Source organism: Oryza sativa, chromosome 10, assembly GCF_034140825.1.
Source record: "Oryza sativa Japonica Group chromosome 10, ASM3414082v1".
Taxonomy (NCBI): domain Eukaryota; kingdom Viridiplantae; phylum Streptophyta; class Magnoliopsida; order Poales; family Poaceae; genus Oryza; species Oryza sativa.
Genome location: NC_089044.1, coordinates 18,712,874 through 18,731,284, shown reverse-complemented (window position 1 = coordinate 18,731,284; position 18,411 = coordinate 18,712,874). Strand labels below are relative to the sequence as shown.

Genomic DNA, 18,411 nt, shown 5'->3' with positions numbered 1-18,411 from the left:
CAAAGGATCCGCTAGGGATCAAAACGAAAAGAATTGCAAAATTTTGCCGTAAAAGATTATGGCTATACGTTTTTCTTGTTTTTTTTTTGAGAAAATGGTTATGCATCTTTAGCTCTTCGACACATGATTCAAGTTGTTTTGGGTCCAGATGTGAAATCAAGGTGTTTCCAGGTTGTGAAATCATTGTCATGATTAATATTTGTGATGAACAATTGGCTATACAAATGATTTAATCAAATAATTGGTTTGAGAGTTTGTGTGAATGTTGGTGTGAGTGCGTGTGACTAATGTGGGTCAGGTTGTGATATCTGTGCTCAGAAACGGTTGTTTTGTCTAATTGTGTGCAGGTGACTTGAGGTCAGCCTTGATCAATGGTGAGGACCGGGACTATGCTCAGGGAGAAGCAGAGGTCTATTGCGGTCGGGATACCATGTGAGAAGGTGACTAGAGTCTGGATTCTTGGAGGTCAACTTCGGTCAACGGTGGGAATCGGGACTAGACTCAGGGAGGAGTTGAGGTCCAGACGGTCAAGGATACCGGGTAACAAAGTTGGATACAAGATGGCATACGGTGGATGGAAATCGTGTGGGAGAGATCTTTGCAACGGGCTTCACGAGGTGTGCGTGCAAGTGCCGGTGTTCGCGAAGGGAATTGTAAAGTTGGAGTAGTATATGGTGCTACAGTACACGAGGTACTGTAGCGTGCAGGTATGCATGCATGTACGGTGCTGTACATGTATGTGTGATCGATACATGCATGGTGAAGCATGTATGTGTGCATGACTGGTTGGCCGAGCAGCAGGAGAGCGGCTCGGTGGGTTTCGGTGGCTGTTGGCGGCATGCCAAGTCGGCCCAGGAGAAGCAAGGGCCCAGCTGGCAGCGAGTCGGAGACGGTCACGCGTGGACGTCAGCTTGGGAGCGAATCCGTTTTGGATTTCTGGTGCGGCCGGTTGTTTGCTGCACGTTTGGAAATTGTAAAACGTATGGAAACTGAAGGATGGAGTCCTATTGTGTATAGGAGTTCTACACCTACTTTGAGTAGGGGTTTTTGTGGTATAAATAGAAAGGGAGCGTGAGGCTTCTGTATCGCTTTAGAGAGCAATAGAGTTGAGTTTTGGTTTAGGGTTTAGAGTTTAGTCGAAATTTTTGTAAGGAGTGCTGTTGTTGCACTTTGTAAACATAGAGAGAAGTAATAAAGTCGACATCCACTTTAAGAATTCTTTTATTTGTGTTTCACCGGGTTTCAGCGGTCTAACCGGCAACTCACCGGTGGTCAGACCGGCGGCATTGCGGCGGTCAGACCGGCGGGAGCGAGGCGGTCAGACCGGCGGCGGCGACAGGTGCGGCAGGCGACTTCGGCGATCAGACCGGAGATTCAACACCGGTCAGACCGGCGGCATCCACTCGGTCAGACCGGCAGATCAATCTCGGTCAGACCGACTTCCGTCGATTTCGAGGGTAACTTTTATTTCCGCTAAAAGTTTTCGGTTTTTGGGTATACCAACCATTCACCCCCCTCTGATTGGCTTAGTTCTTGTGATTCGATCCTACACAGGTGGTGAATAGTGTTATCGGTTTTGTTAGGCTTATGAGACCGAGCAGATGCTGTCATTCAGATCAAAGGTGTTGGTGTGGTCTAACCGGATAGCTCGGCGGTCAGACTAATAAGCTCCAAGTGTGAGTCGGTTTCAAACAGTTTTTGTGGATTTTCTAAATTACTTTATTTTTATAACTTCTAGATAGTTTCTGTAAGTATGCGATATTGTTGTGTGTTAATATGAATTAAGTTTGGTGCGAACTTGTACTTGAATATAAAGTTTCTTTGTTGTTTATATGTATGTGTTGCTTGAGGCTGTGTGAATACAGCCGGTGATGGATCGGATCTCACAATCAGAATGTCACATGAGAGAACCCCTCACCGACTCAAGAAGGGATAGGTGGTGTTCTCACGTATCGAGGACTGAGAGGAAGTATAATAGCAGGCTATAAGCTAGCTATAACCATGCATCGAGAAGAAAAGGGAAGAGAAAGAAGAAAGCGGGCTACAGATTTATAACCACCTGCAATACAAAATCTAAGATATTTTGTGTGTATGAGAGGTGGAACCAGGTATTAATGGTGTAGTATATTTTTATAGGTAACTGTTGTATGAATGGGCTATTAGATTAGCTATAGATGACTTGGAGCTAACATTTGGCTATACTATTAAACTTGCTGTAATGGAGGCGTATCTGCTTGGATTCTGCATCACCCTAAGGACTGATGAGCCGGCTGCAGAGTCTATACATCACATTAACTCCAGATTCCATTAGAGTAGGTACAATAGCAGGCTATAAGCCAGCTATAACCACATATTGAGAAGAAAAGAGAAGAGAGAGAAAAAAGCGGGGTACAAATTTATACTCCCTACATCTACTTTTGATAGGTATATTTCCAAATTTAAAAAAAATTACTTTTGATAGGCATATTTCAATCCAACCATCTATCTTCTTAATGACTTTCTCAGATTTAATGCGTGACTCTCCATTCTTCCACACAAGATTGACTACATGGACATTGAGAAATGTAAATATTAATGAATCGCTTGTTTACGAGGAATAACTAGTAACATGTTTAAATGGATGATAAGTAGAATTACTTATACTTGGTCATTGTGCCAAGATGAAATATGACTATCAAAAATAGATGGAGGGAGTAGCCAGCTGCAACACGGACTCCAAGACGTTACGTGTGTTTAAGAGGTGGGATCAAGTATTAATGGTATAGTATATTTTTATAGTTAACTGTTGTACGAATGAACTATTAGATTAGCTATAGATGATTTGGAGTCAGTAGTTGGCTGCACTATTAAACTTATGTGGTCTCACCGCATTGATGCAATGAGATAGAGTCCCATGTGATGTTTTGCTCTACACAATAAAACCAGCATGGAGTAAAAAGGAATTCAAGCTTATGATTATGTATAGTGCCCTTTGTTCCTGGGCGGAGGAGGGGGCAGCCACGCTTTATAGAAAGAATTGGATGGTAGAATCAGTAAGAACTACATGCTTGTTAGCTAGCTTGAGAGCTCTATAAACCTTGTATAAACTTTGCTGACAGTGTCCAAGAATCCTTCGAGAGGCCTGAATCTATATGTCTTGACATGTATTTTCCTTGCTCTCTAGCGCTCCCGGACATGTCGAGTGTATCCAAAGCTCATGGTTGATCCGGATACGTGATCTCTTAAACCTGCCGATGCTAGTACACCAGCATATTACATATATTATTTAAAGCTGCTATAAGTGAGATAAAGCTTATTAACGGGCATAATCCTACACTCATAAAGTTGTTCTCAATAAATGTAGTCAATATTAATTCTCTGATCATCTCTCATAAAGTCCAATCACCTCAATTGTTTTTAACATTTAAATCATTTACTCCCTTCATTCCGTAATATAAAACACAATTATTTTTTTAGATGTTTCATAATATAAAACGTGCATGCATATAATTAACTTATTATTAAATCATTTGTCCTCAAGATCTCTAATTTTATTATGTATCTACATATGTGAAAGCAACAACCTCTCTCCAACAAGGATGAGCCACGTCACCTGAATAACAATAGCCCTAGGATAATAGTGGGAAGAAAGGTGGACCGTTAGATCATTAGGATAATACACCAATTAGCTATCAGGATAGTTCCAGATGAAAAAAGGTTAACAGTGCTAGTCAAATTAGCTTAGTCAAACAAATATTTTTTAAAAAAAGAACCATCCGGAAGGTAGCAGAAAAAACGCAGGGGATAAAAAACTATTGAGATTCTCTCATGTAGAAATAAGAAGACGATCCAAATTATATCTACTTACATTTTATCATTAAATTATTATATGATTTCTATGTTGCACAACTTTGTCAATAAAAAAAACTCTTCGGTTTACACAACTCTCACATCTAATCGGAGGGCTAAAAAAAAAACTAGAACTACCAACTATCTGATCGGAGGGCTAAAAAAACCTAGAACTATCAACTGAGGTACAATAACCTTCTTAATTTTTAAACTTAACAACATTATAATGTGTCAAACCTTTTATAATCTCAAAATAATAAGATGGTTTGAATATAATATGTTCATGGTTCCTCTGCAGTTCAAATGGTGCCACTTTCTATCACTAATACTTTTGGTTAGTATAAATCATGAATACCATGCATCTGTCCTTTTACTAACTTTTACTAAGGTAAGTGTCACGTTTACATGCATGCCAAATTCCTTTATGGACAAGTTATAGATCTTTTATAGTAATTGTATTATAAATTTGTATAAGGAATAGTAAAAGTATAACAGCTACAACACAGAACACATAATTATGTAAAACTTTAGGACCATCAATATGTGCTCTTAGACTTCTTAAAACATTTAATCACCAGCATAATTTTGAAATAAATCTTAAAGCATTTAATCTACTGAACACAAATCTTATGTTCAATCTATTATATAATTAGGTGGTGCTTTTGGACAGGTTCTACCTCCTAGCAACAACTATCAAACTATTATGCTTCTTGTCAGATAATATATTATTAATAAACTATTTACTTTCATTCTTCTATTTCATAGTGTTCAGGACTTATACTTTAAGAATTTATGGAATACAAATTCCATCTCATTGCCCACAATTATCAAACTATTATACTTCTATCCAACTAACATAATATGGAAATAGAATAAAATATTTAACTGATATCCTTCTACATCATACACTTTAGTATGGACATTATGTCTATATTTTTATAAATTACACCTATCCCTGCAGGACTAATCAACCTTTCTATATATGTACTATTCACATATAGGTGATTTTCAGTTTTTCAAAATAATAAATTAATTCTGGATACTTCTCTTAATTAATACTTCGCCGACACTTCTAGTTTGGATATCAAGCCTAAATCAAAGTTATCCCATGTTCAAAATATAAAACGACATGCGTGTATTCAGTTATATTAATTAATATGTACAACTTTTCCCCCAAAAAAAATATGTGCAACTTTTGATTAATAACTAAGGCATCAATATATTTGTTTAGTGTTACATGATCCAAGTAATACCGATAAATTCATATTTGCTATATGATGTAATATTAATTCTGTAGTTGTTGATGCTATATAATGAAACAAACCAATGATCAAAGTATTATTGTGCAAAAATTAATGCACTTTATATTTTTATACTTTTAGACGGATGGATTGTGTGATCGTCCTATTGATTAAATTAAATTGAATTGCCGTCTCCTCTATATTTAAAATCTTAACCTTTTGTTTCTTCATCTTTATATTATTTTTAACCAGCAATGGCGTATCGTGCATCCGTATCATAGTATCGGTGTAACTTTTGTAGATCTTATAGTGAACTAGCAATAATCATCTACCATACTAGTATGTATTATATTTTTTGGATGATACATACTAGAATGTGATAATAATTATCTTTAGATTAATGGTGGGTGTGCCTTATATTTTCAAATGAAGAAAATAGAGGAAGTATCTATGGTGCAAACTATCCATCTTCTCTCATAAACTTTATATGTGTATATCATCTTAATTATGACATTTAGATCTGATCTATTATCTCTTTTCTTTTATAAAGTCACGTCGTCAATATTTCTAACGTTGCCGGATCACCTCAAATTATGTTTTAGTATTTGGATTATTGGCCTATTGTCTTTTTTTTTCTCTTATGAAGCTGTAATATTGTATTTCTATAACTGAAGTTCTATTTAAGATGTTATTGTGCAAAGTGTACACCCCGGCTTCATTTTGTACCTGATATGAGTACACGTTATCCTACAACTTTTGGCAGCAGTGTACACCTCAGCTTCATCTTTTCACTTATACTCATACTTATCAGTCAAAACTTGAATTTTCAATCTTAAATTTGAAGCTGATTTTAGTGTTTTCTTCACCCAAGTTTATTTTTCAGCCTTTACTTTATATCGCTAGAAACACGCATTAAAATGTTTGTTCAGAAATTATTTTTCGTTTGCAAATATGTCGTTTGGATTATTTCACGATGGTGCTTTATCTAGTAAGAGCATGTTTAGTTCCCAAAAACATCAAATTGAATATTTATACATATGTATAGAGCATTAAATATAGATAAAAAAAACTAATTGCACAGTTTACATGTAAATCACGAGATGAATCTTTTAAGCCTAATTAGTCCATGATTAGCTATAAGTGCTATAGTAACCCACATATGTTAATAATGGATTAATTAGGCTCAAAACATTCGTCTCGCAGTTTCCAAGCGAGTTATGAAATTAGTTTTTTCATTCGTATCCGAAAATCCCTTCCGACATCCAGTCAAACGTCCAATGTGACACCTAAAAATTTTTATTTCACCAACTAAGGCTGTGTTTAGTTTAGCGCAAAGTTTGTATTTTGGTTGAAATTAGAGATGATGTGACTGAAAAGTTGTGTGTGTATGACATGTTGATGTGATGAAAAAGGACTGAAGTTTGGATCCAAACTTTGGATCTAAACGCAACCTAAACAAACCCTAAACTACTCTGCCGGTCTCTTTCGACGAAATGCACAACCACATGACGATGATTAATTAATTGATGATAGCTACACGTCGTACATACCGACCGTTCTTGGTAACTTGCGCACGTGTGCGAGTGATCGCATCTTTCTTTTTTTTTTTCACACGCTTATGCCACAAATTTACTACTACGTACTGCTACTTCTGTTCTCTCTTTTGACCAAAAGACACTGGATAGTTTGTTTTTGCCTTCTCCCTTCCCAGATCAACACGCAAGGGCTCGTTCTCATTCACTCATCTCAGAAAATGAAGCCCGAAATCGTAAGCAAAACCACTTCCAAGTTCCAACTCTAGGCTGTGGTTTCCCGACTTGCAAATTGCAACTACTATAAAAGACCAATTGGACAAGTAGAAAAATTGCGTCAGGCCCTGATGCTTTTCTGACAGATTCAGGATGCATTTGGCACTAGCAAGTAGTAACAGTGAGCTGTGAAATTGTAGGATTTCCCAAGGAACTTTTATTTTGACTAAGATTCATCCAAGTGTTTGGTTTACGAACTTGAACAGAAGAACATGACCACTGATTGCAACAAAGAAACTGACAGCTAACCGAGGCAAGATAAAAACACACACACCTTAACTTGAGCAATCCACAACACTGACAATACAAAGCAGGTCTGCTTAGTTAACAGCCCAACGCAAGTACATGTAACAAAGGAAGTCTTTTCACGCTACGATTCATATTTCAGAATTAAATTCAAACGGGAGTTTATTGAACTATCACGCCTGCTCAACTAAGCATTCGATGAGAGGTCTCTCAATTCTCTCCCTGTCGCCGGCTATTATTGTAAGCCTCCGTGCCGCTTTCATGAAGTCACTATAACGTAAATAGAATGGATTAGATATATCTCATCGCAATCGCAATAAACTTGTTAGAGGATTGTAAGGGAAAAAAAAACTAACGATATGATAATGAGGTCCTCACCTGAATGGTACCTCACCCGGATGCTTGACTACACCAGCTGCGTCACGGAAATGAAGATGGTTTATGATTTCTTCTTTCTCGATTCCGAACATGTCAGCCAGCCGACCATACAGTTCTTCGTATGACCCAAAGACAGACAAATCAATGGTGCGACCAACGTCCTCCGATTCCATAAATACCTTGCAGTGACCAGCTTCTAAACCAAGGTCAGAAGCCTCGTGACCTTGAGATGAGAAACCAATGCAAATTGATGAACCAGAACCATCAGATGCATTTCCTGTCTTGTGCGCATTGCCATTAGGTGAGCTATTTCCAGTAACTCCAGGGGAGAGTGTCTCTGTTGATCCGCTTGAAGTTATCTGCTGCTCAGTAAATATAGCCTTTCCAAACAGCATTATATGGGGTGTCGTCTTTCTGTCATCAGATTTCTCTGCGACCTGTGGTGTACTGATTGACAACAAACAAGAGATATTGTCATGGGCTGGTGCACTACTGACCACAAAGCCCTTTGATATCCGGGAAGGTGGAGTAATAGCATCAAGTCTGTTAAAACTGCCGCTATGTAACAGACCAAGGTGCAGCTTGTTAAGCTGGTGGTCTGTTAGTGGTAAACCAAATTGAGCATGCCTGGCTCCCTGTATGCCTGCAGGAGCGGTGTCCGGGTAACAGCATAGTGGGCTGTTGCTAGGACCAAGTGGGTTCCCATGGAAAATTGGGTTCAGAAGATGACCCTCAAATGGGAAGTCAGGATGTGGGGGAACCCGCAACTTCTTTCGAGGTGACGAAAATGGTCCTAAATGGATTGGTGGAATACTTGACACAAGCTCCACAAGCCATGGGCTGACACATTTCACATTCTGCAACAGGTCCGGTTCATCCCATGTCACCTGTAAGAATTTTGCAAATTGCAACCATGAGAATTAGAAAAGGATATAGTGCAGCAATGAAGAAAAGCACACTGAGGTCAGCACAACTAAAATAGGCAAAACTGGCAACTACCGTTGATGTTTCACTTTCACAAGCCAACTCTATCTAGATCTGCTATGACTGCGTAAGCAGCATGAATTTCCAACATCTCACTTAATAATAATACTAGCAAAGCATCCCCCATGTATCCCTTCATTGCCTTATTGTACATGCCAAGCTGACATCCAATGTATATTGACAGGAAAGGAAGGAGCTAATAATCATATGGCACATCTGCCAATAGAACTAGCATATTCAGCTAGGCCAGCACCATTAGTTTTAATCTCCTCTTCAAAAGTTGATGTCTGGTATGTGCTGATTAACAATATCAGCCAGCTATCATATGAGGGGAAACTGGTGAAAAAGACAAATTTATGGCAGTGAAGGAGATACTTATTGAGACATGTGGACAGCAATATAGCTCACTCCCTCACTTGAAGTTCTACTGCTACTAGCATACAATTATACTAGTACCGGTAACAACTAATAGCTTTCCTTCTAATAGCATATTAAATATGATGTTACCACCCAATTTATTGCATTTGTTTTAAAAAGTGTATGCAGTATTTGGCACTTGGCAGGAAACACATATTGTTTAAGGTTAATCTCGCTTTCAAACTATAACTTCGTGTCAGAGGTAGATGAGTGGTGTTGGCGACGGATAACCATGATGCCAGAACAAGTGGCTCTTGGGCAGGGCTGGGGTGAGAAAGTTTGCCAATGAAAAGCGAATGGGCAGAAAAATAGTAAAACACCATAAATAATTAATTTCTGGCAGGTTTTTCTTTGCCCCCTACAACCCCCCAATATACACAAATTTACATGGGTCTGCCTCTCTCAGTCCTAGCAGATACAATATGTTTAGTGGGCGCAATACGGCTGAGAGCAAAAGGGCACAATGACGTGGATACAAGGTGGGATGTAGGCTGAGCATATGGCGGATACAACATTCAGTGGTTCGATGTGTCGGGTGATAAAATTTTTCCTCGTGAAATTTTTGAAAGATGCAAAGCTAAGGACATTTTTTAGCACATTTCAATTGTGTGGCTAATGGATGCTCTTAAATGATTATGTCAAGCATGAAAGATGATATATGGGCCCTGTGATACATGATTGATTGCAAATGAAACTTCTGACAATGAAGACCCTGATCTCAATTATTGACCACTGGAAGAGACTGATGCAGCGTATACTATCAATTTGAAGGGAACAGGATTCAGAATGGGTCTATCAAACAGTGTAGTTTCATGTAGGTAAAATAATTACTTTCTAAAAATATGCAGTTCATTATATGCTTAGAAATTTGTTTAATACATCCTAGGTTAATGCAACTAAACATACCGTTGCTCGTTTAACTGGGCCCAACAGCCCAATTTCTGTTGTTTATTGTGTCCAGCTAATATATCATGCCTTTTCAATTCTTCATTTGGACTGAGGTGAAGGTCGGATGCAAAGGTGTGGCATCTGATATCAATTTGGCAGTTGCATGGGAGAATTTAAATGCTGCACTCGGAATTAAAAGGGTTAACTGCCGAGTGTCAAAAAAGAATACAGCCACTTGTAGAACTAGCAAAGAGACAATCCAACTTTTAAGCACCAAGCAAGCTCCCAAGGACCAAAAACCCTTTTCCTTCATAACGAGTTTGTTACTACCTATCAGAAAAGAACACTCTGCTGTTCCTACCTATTGCATCCTCCTAAGTCCTAATACCCTGGGATTCCCACCGGCTTTACTCATTGCATGATTTCATTAAATAAAGTAGGAACCTGGAACCCGAACCCACCATTGTACAAATTCCTAATCAATATGTTGATAACTTGAGTAGAGAAACCTCAGTTTAAGACCAAGAAGACAAGAACACATTCACTGAAAACCGTGAACATCAGGCTAGTAACCCACTCAGGTTCCACCATCACTAATTGATGAGATTGACATTCAACAGCAGTTTGCCACTCTAGCTAATTTCAAACATAACTGATAATATATGAACAGCAAGTTCTAGCAACACTGAGAAGCAATAGATATTAGTCAACACAATGCAGGGCATGCATCCAGCGCCAATTCTGTGAAATGTAACAACTATAAATAACACTGGATCAAGCAAACCTGAAGAAGTCTCCACGGCGAATTCGGCCATCTGTTGGGATCAGCAACCTGAACAGAAGATATTGTCCCCATAAACCAGCTAATCCTTGATGAATCCTCTGTCTCAAAAGCCATCTTGAACCTCATCCCGGAGCACCACTGGATCCTCATTGCGGCCTGCACCGACGCAGCCTTCACGACAAAATCCGGGGTGCTAGCCCTCGGGTAGTACGCCACCTCGAACGGCTGCCCGCTCGACGCGAGGCTAGCGGCCTCCACGACATCGGCCATCCTCACCTTCCCCTTGCCCTTCATGTACCCACCACCACCATGGCCCTTCATCAGCTTACTCTCCTCCTCCTTTAAGAACGCCGAGAAGCCGCCGCCGCCATAGCCCGGCGCGTTCCACCCCGACATGCACTCCATCCCCCCGCACGCCATCCGCTTCGCCCGCCGTATCCCGACGCAGAGCTCCCCGTGCCTGGTGCGCAGGAACACGATCGAGTCCCCCGCGACGAGCTTCTTCTGGTTCACGAACGTGCTCCACCCGGTGGTGAGCAAATGCCGGCGCGGCGTGCCGCGGTAGATGTGGCGGAACTTCCAGACCACGCCGTGGACGTCCTTGGCGAGCACCGTCTGCACCGGCGGGTCGGCCCTGTAGTCCAGCTTGGGGAAGATGGTCTCGGCGCAGTAGCGGGGCACCGAGAAGCCGCCGCCGTTGTTGGCGTCGGACTGCGTGAGCGTCTTGGCGAACGAGGTCGGCTTCTCCGGCGACGGCTCCGCCGCGTCGCCGGCGGCGCCGAGCGGGCAGAGCTCGTCGGGCTCCCGGAACTCGGCCTCCCCGGGGGCGACCGGCGCGAGGCGGATCTTGGCGTACACCTCGTCGGAGTCCCGATCGGCCAGGAACTGGACCCCTTCGACGCGGCAGAGCACGAGCGGCGGGAGCGCGCGCGGCCCCAGCTCCGCGGCCGCCGCCGCCGCCCCGCCTCCGCCGTCGGCGTGCTCGGCGTGGCCCTGCGCGAAGTAGTACACCCGGGAACGCGGCGCCGGCATCTGCACCATCCCGCCCGCGCACGCGTGCCATAGCTGCGGGTCCAAGCACCTCACCTCCTCCACCTCCCCCACCTCCTTCATCTCCAACCCCCAAATGCGATCACCGCTCACCCACCAAACCTTGCCAATCCAAAACTAAATCAAAAAAACAAAACACAAAACGCAAACTGAATCGAAATCATCACAAAGAAACACAAACGATACTACCTCTCATGTCTTCTTCCTCCTCAGATCAAGAAACCAAACACACAATCCTCCAATTCCGCAACTGCAACAGAAACGGTGGTGGTGGTAGTCCCTAATAATCTACATCAAATCCACGCCCCCTCCCACACCGCAAAAACCGAACAGAAAAAAAGGGAGAAAGAAGAGATCGAATTCTCTCTCCTCTCTCTCTCGCGGGGGAGGAAGAGGTGGGCGAGCTAGGGCACAGTGGATTGGAATTATGGCGAGTTCTCCTTGTGTTTTTGCTTGGCTTAGAGGAGAGAGGGGTCGCTCGCTTCGCTTCGCTGCTGCGGCTGCTGCTGGTAGTGCAGTGGAGACGGGCCCACACGTCAGGTCGGGATCGGGTGCGGCGGCGCGAGAAGCGGACAGCGCGGCGAGAGTGATGATGACGGGTGGGGACAGGTGGGGTGGGTGGGGACCACGTGTCAGTGGGTGGGTCGGATTCTACTCTGTTGTCGGTGGGGCTCGGGCTCGGGGTGCTGCACGGGCGCGGAGTCTGCGGATCAGTGACGACTGATGAGATGAGACCGAGTGGTTTGGTTGTGGTTTTTTTTTTTTACAGAATGTTTCTGAATTTATAATTCAGATTGCCTGGTTTAGTTCTTAACTTTTTTCTTTCTTCAAACTTTCAATTTTTTTATCACATTAAAACTTTTCTACACACAAACTTTCAATATTTTCATCGCATCATTTCAATTTCAATCAAATTTTCAATTTTTGCATGAACTAAACACATTATATTGTGTCCGCTTGATTTTCTTTTTGTTTTTTTTTTTTTACAGAAGCTACCCGAACAGACTGCTAGATAATCTCCACTGAAATTTGGTTCGTGCGTGGTTGTTTTGAACTTATGCAATCTAAATGATGTTTCTAGTTAGGTACTCCCACAAACCTAGGATGGTTTAGAATTTGTAGTATGCATTTGTTTTTTAATGTGTCGGATGAAGAATGTTATAAAGTTTTTATGAATGATGCGTTGGGGGACGAAATAGAGTGTTTGTCGATTATTCTAGGGCACAAATGAAATAATTAAATATATTATAAAGTTAAAAAATACTTAAAAACCTAGAAATTCTGAAAAGGAATGTTACTTACTCAATTACTTGTCGTTCACGGTTTGTTCTAAATCAAAATTTTGCTAACTTTCACTAATAATTTTAGAAATTTATGTATTTATTCTTGGGCATAAATTTATGCGGTTTAACGGCATGTTAATTATATATGGTATGTAAATCTAAACCATAAATCTTAAGAGGTTAAATTATATATGTATGCAAATTAATGGTAAAATATTTGACTTAGAATAAAATTAAAATTATAATAATTTAAAACAGAGAGTATTAAAGTTCGTCTTAGAAAACATACCCACAGTAATCCATGACAGAAAAAAGAACACGCCATCGGAATCAGCAGCTCTCAACTGAAGAAGGGAATTTCTCCAATTATTACAGATCAAACCTCCTCCGAAACAACAAGCAACAGTCCATTTTTGCTCATGGAAGCTGGACCATCTGATGAAACCAAAACCGGCCGAATCGTCTCCCAAAGTTCATCAAAACCCCTTACCACCAATGTCCTACTAATCACCATTTTTGTGCCCTCACAAACAAAACAAAACAAAAATACTAGTATCATTTGGTGCCATCTCTAGCGCAAGAAAGAAACAGATTACCGGGAATTTGGATCCAACCAACAACAACTGTTGGGACAAGAAGCAAATTAAGCAAGCCACGTAGGGCTAATTGCAAGGACAGGGACGGGTCGGAGTTGGACGGGGCACATCGCCCGGTTTCGCGCGACTGTAGTTGACGATGATCTATGCGTGTGCTTTTCTCCTTTAATTTTGTGACAGTTGTGGGGATTTATTACTGCCGCAAGACTTTCTGGTTCATTCAGAAAACTGATCTTTGCTTTTGCGGGAATTGGTGGTTGCGGTGTTATGGTTGTTCTTGGTGAATTGTTTTTCAGACAAACATTTATTTTATAATGAAGAAAAAAAATCATTGTCTTTCTTCGTCAGAAGCTAGAGCTAAATTCTTACTCCTCTATATCATAAAGCGATAGATAATGTCAACATTCTATATAGTCTCACAAAGCGATAAATAATGTCAACATACTATATACTCCCTTCGTTTCAAAATGTTTGACACCGTTGACTTTTTAGCATACGTTTGACCGTTTGTCTTATTAAAAAAAATTGTGAAATATGTAAAACTATATGTGTACATGAAAGTATATTTAACAATGAATCAAATGACATAAAAAGAATAAATAATTACTTAAATTTTTTGAATAAGACGAATGGCTAAACATGTACCAAAAAGTCAACGGTGTCAAACATTTTAAAACGGAGGGAGTAGTCCGGATGATAAGACATCTTAGACCTTCTTCGGAGCTAGAAACTAGACACTAAAACCTTATAAAAAATCATATAAAATTCATATGTTCTAAATGATTATATTATCGTGGCCGTAGATCGTGTTGAGTGTCAAATAACGTAACTGAAAATGACATGGCTCTAATTTGATAACTCTCGAATCCTTAATCAATAAATACGAAATCGTATCTATCTCGGACTTTCAATTAATGATTTTTATTAACTTAGTTCTAAAAATTAAGATTAACGGTTACCAAATTGTAACTGATATGAGCTCTTCTTTCACTATAAGAAGCTATGATTTCAAAGTTAGTAAACATATAGTATAATATTAAAATTTTAATATTTATAGTATCTATAATCATAATCCGTGCAACCTGTAGGTTGGCGAAACAATCTACAACACATGCCCGTGTGCTGGTCCGAAGTCTAGATCAATTGCAACAAAGAAGAAAAAAAAAGGCCAAATGTTGCACGGGAGCCAGCTCACAGGAAGGCAGGCCAATGTCGAGGTCAACCAAACTCCCATCTCAGAGAGAGATTTTTCGGTGATTTATGATGCACTCATCTGCGTGCGTGCACTCCCCCCAGATCTCATCGTGATCGGTGTAAAAAATGGCCCGGTTTCCGTTGGATCCAGCACCGGATCGGTGGGTTGTCCAAACACAACCCCTATCTTCTCTCTCTCTCGCCGAGGCCGCTCGTGCTACCGGCCGGCCAGCTGATGAAGAAATTAACCAAACCAAATCGAAGTCATCTCATGCATCATCATCATCATCAACATCATCAGTGGTTCTCTCTACACGTTTTGGGGGAGTGTTTAGTGATGGGTAATGATGGTGGTTAGAGACAAATTAGCGTCTCCTGCTTTTGGTCTGGTTGGTTCTCAATTAGTGGAATTATGCATGTTTCAGAGAAATTGCTGGGATATTGTTCTGATGGGAAGATACTACGATAAATATATTTTCCATGTTGTCTTGATTTTAAGATTTTTTTTTTCTATTAAAAAGGATTGTTTTTCAAAAAAAAGCAGCGAAATTCCGATACCAACTCACATGACCTTTGAACGGACAATGCTGGCAAGTTTATAAAAAAGATAGAGTTAAGATGAATCATGTCCTTACTAAATTATTATTGACAACGCTTCTAGATTTGTGTAATATTCATTGGAATAAGATTTAAAGTCGTAATATTTAAAAAGAACTATACCACAACACATCCAAATCAGTGCATTTGTAAGGAAAAACGTGCACATCCTTATATATCACTATCATTACCCCAACTACTGAATTTGGATTTAGAAACCCATAGCCAAACTACCCATGCATCTTTGCTCATTGACCCTAGAACAGTGCATGGCCCCTATCGCAAGTTCATCACCCACACAACACAAGCCCATCCAAAAGGCATGATACCCTACCATGTCAGTGAATGCGACTCCTCATCGAAGAGTCGGCATCCGAGTTTGTTCTATCGTAAATTTCTACTGCTCCTACCATATAGCTGATGTAAAGTAAATTCTTACCGTGTGTAGTACAAGAGTATTAGATGAATTACTCAACACAATGGCCATGTTCCTTTTTTAATTCTGGATTTTCTTTATTTTTCAAACTTTTATTTTTCAAACTTCTAAATAGTGTGTTTTGCGTAATAATTTTCTATATAATTTTTTATGGAATACTTTGTAGTAGTTAATTTCTTTATTTATGCCCTCAAATAGCTATAAAATAATCTGATTATCTATGAATATATCAATTTCAGCTATCTCAAATGGGACCATGTACTACACTACGTAGCATATAGTGTAATCTTGTGTAGGGCAAGGATAATCGGACTCGCGAATTGAACCCATTTCTATAAAAATTCCCATGTTCCAAACAAAAGAAATTTTATGATCCTTGAAAAAGTATCTCGAGGTACCTCAACTTTACACTAAATTTTTTGTAACTCAAGGTATTTAGTATATCTGGAGGTACCAAATTTTATACTTGAAAGTGTGGTACCTCCTAATACTTTTTGAAGAATGGTAAAATTACCCTCCAAACAAAGCTCGATCTTATCACCATGCATGGTTAATATATACCATCCTCTGTTTTGGCCGAACTATGCCGGGGCCAAAATAATTTTTTTTCCAGAACTACAGTCTATAGCACTGGCACCATTGCTGGCAGATACGGTTAGCTCTCCCCCTGTAGCTCATCAAATGACAAAAGCGATCCCCCTCATCAAACAATATTCATTATTCGGACACTGTGTAGCAGCAAAAACTCTGTTGCCGATCACTACTAGCAAGGTACCAACCGCGGTACTGTGTCGCCCGGCATACGGTACGCACGCGACTGTTGTTTCTCTGCCTTTTTGTGATCGTAATGTTCTTCCTTTTGGGCGCCATCCGCTGCGTTTTACAGCCAACCTTTTCTGTGTGTTTCTGTTCATCGATCGGCTGAAGGAGCCTCATTGATTAGTCGAGAACTGATTATAAACCAAAATGGTTTATTAGTACTCTCTTCGTCCCAAAATATAGCAACCTGGAACCGAATTGGAACCGAATAGGACGTATTCTAGTACTACGAATGACAGGGGCATATCCAGATTCGTCGTACTAAGATATGTTCCATCCGATCCTAGGTTGCTATATTCTGGGACGGAGGGAATAATAAGGAAAGTACTGCTAAACTGTGTATTTTTGCAAAAAAAAGTTATATAGAAAAGTTGCTTAAGAATCATATTATTATTTTTTAAAAAAAATAATATTTAATACTCAATTAATTATACACTAATAACTCATCTCATTTTACGTATATTATCAATATTCTTCTTTTCCTTTCTCTCAAACACACGTAATGCTGACAAAGAAACTGCGTTATAAATATCTTACAATTAACTTGATTTTTTTATTTAAATTTTAACTATAATTGATTTTTTTTGGAGGAAAGGGACAAACAATGAGGCCTGAAATTATCCATGAAATGGATCCAAAGGAATCCATGATCCAATCCGACCTGGAAATCGACAGACGAATTGAAGGAGCAAGGCGATATGGGAGATGAACATTGGAGTCCACTGTAGTGGAGTATGTGTTTCTTGGCCTTTTTGATGGGACAGGAGTTGAATGGGTTGTCGTGGTGTAATAAACAGTGTACCGCAGACAGGCAGGGTTGGCAGGGAAATCTGATACGGGGTTTTGGTGGTGACCTGACCTCCGTATTTTGTCATTTGTACTAGAAAGTGTCTTATTTTGATCAAGTGGTTTTAACGAGTAGTTACTGCTGGAGTGGAGTAACTTCTTTTATGGATGCTGATAGCCTGATACTGCAGGTACGCTTTTAAAAGTACAAGTTTAATTGAATACTCCCTCTGTTTAATATTATAAAACTTTCTAGCATTACTCATACTCATATACTAGATGTTAAGGGTAGTCTCAACACATAATATTTATAAGTAGTGTCTATGGTACCATGTCAATAAGACATCACAATAGAAACTACATTTTACAACCCATGGTTTCTTAAAGTGGGCCATTAATAAATACATCATCTCTCTTCTCTACCAATCATATTTATTCTTCATCTATTATGAAGACACTATTCTCTCCCAATGCAAAATTTGATAGTGTCTAGTACATAAGTTCTCGTGTTGAAGCTGTGTCTTGCATGAGACCCAGTTTCTTCCTCTCTTCACTCTCTCTCTTAATTAATATAGTGTCACATAACCTAAAAGTCCTACATGACAATGTAGTTAATACCACACCATCCTAGGTGGAGGGTTGGGACTGCCCTACTAAATTTAGACACATATATATACCTAAATTTATTAACATCTATATGAATATGTACAATGCTAGAAAGTCTTACGTTGTGAAACGGAGGAAGCAGTGAGTATTCTCTTCGCATATCATTATCAATGCTTTCATTCAAACGTATAAATAGTGTTGGAGTGTATGATTTCCGTGTAATTTTTCAAAAATCAATACACTACAAACAAAATCCCTGCAAATAGATATCTTTAACGCACTATCACAGAGACAGAGATCACCGATAAATCTAGGCTTGCTAAAGGCTGATTTAAAAACATAGCCACACACTCTTATTTGGAAAAAGAAAAACCACGCACGTTTACTGTTTGTAGGTAAGAGGACCTGTACCGTGATAGGTGTAATTATATAGCCATGACTCTTTTCATATGACATTTTTCTTAAGGAAT

At 39.8% G+C, this 18,411-nt stretch overlaps 1 protein-coding gene across 1 annotated transcript; it reads right to left on the bottom strand.

The window, feature by feature from the left end:
* Positions 1-6,999: 6,999 nt before the first annotated feature.
* On the bottom strand, positions 7,000-12,056 carry LOC4348918 (auxin response factor 22-like). Its single transcript, NM_001423064.1, has 4 exons — positions 11,814-12,056; positions 10,575-11,726; positions 7,502-8,388; positions 7,000-7,393 (listed from the first exon to the last, which is right to left on the bottom strand). The coding sequence occupies exons 2-4, from the start codon at positions 11,685-11,687 to the stop codon at positions 7,297-7,299; spliced, it is 2,097 nt and encodes a 698-aa protein (NP_001409993.1). The 5' UTR covers positions 11,688-11,726; positions 11,814-12,056; the 3' UTR covers positions 7,000-7,296.
* Between the last annotated feature and the right edge of the window lie 6,355 nt (positions 12,057-18,411).

Excerpts from the sequence above, each read along its gene's own strand:
- LOC4348918 (NM_001423064.1), bottom strand. The coding sequence starts at position 11,687 with ATGAAGGAGGTGGGGGAGGTGGAGGAGGTGAGGTGCTTGGACCCGCAG. Across the intron at positions 8,389-10,574 it reads CGCCGTGGAGACTTCTTCAG|GTGACATGGGATGAACCGGA; the intron begins GTTTGCTTGATC and ends AAATTCTTACAG. Across the intron at positions 7,394-7,501 it reads CCGGGTGAGGTACCATTCAG|TGACTTCATGAAAGCGGCAC; the intron begins GTGAGGACCTCA and ends TTTACGTTATAG.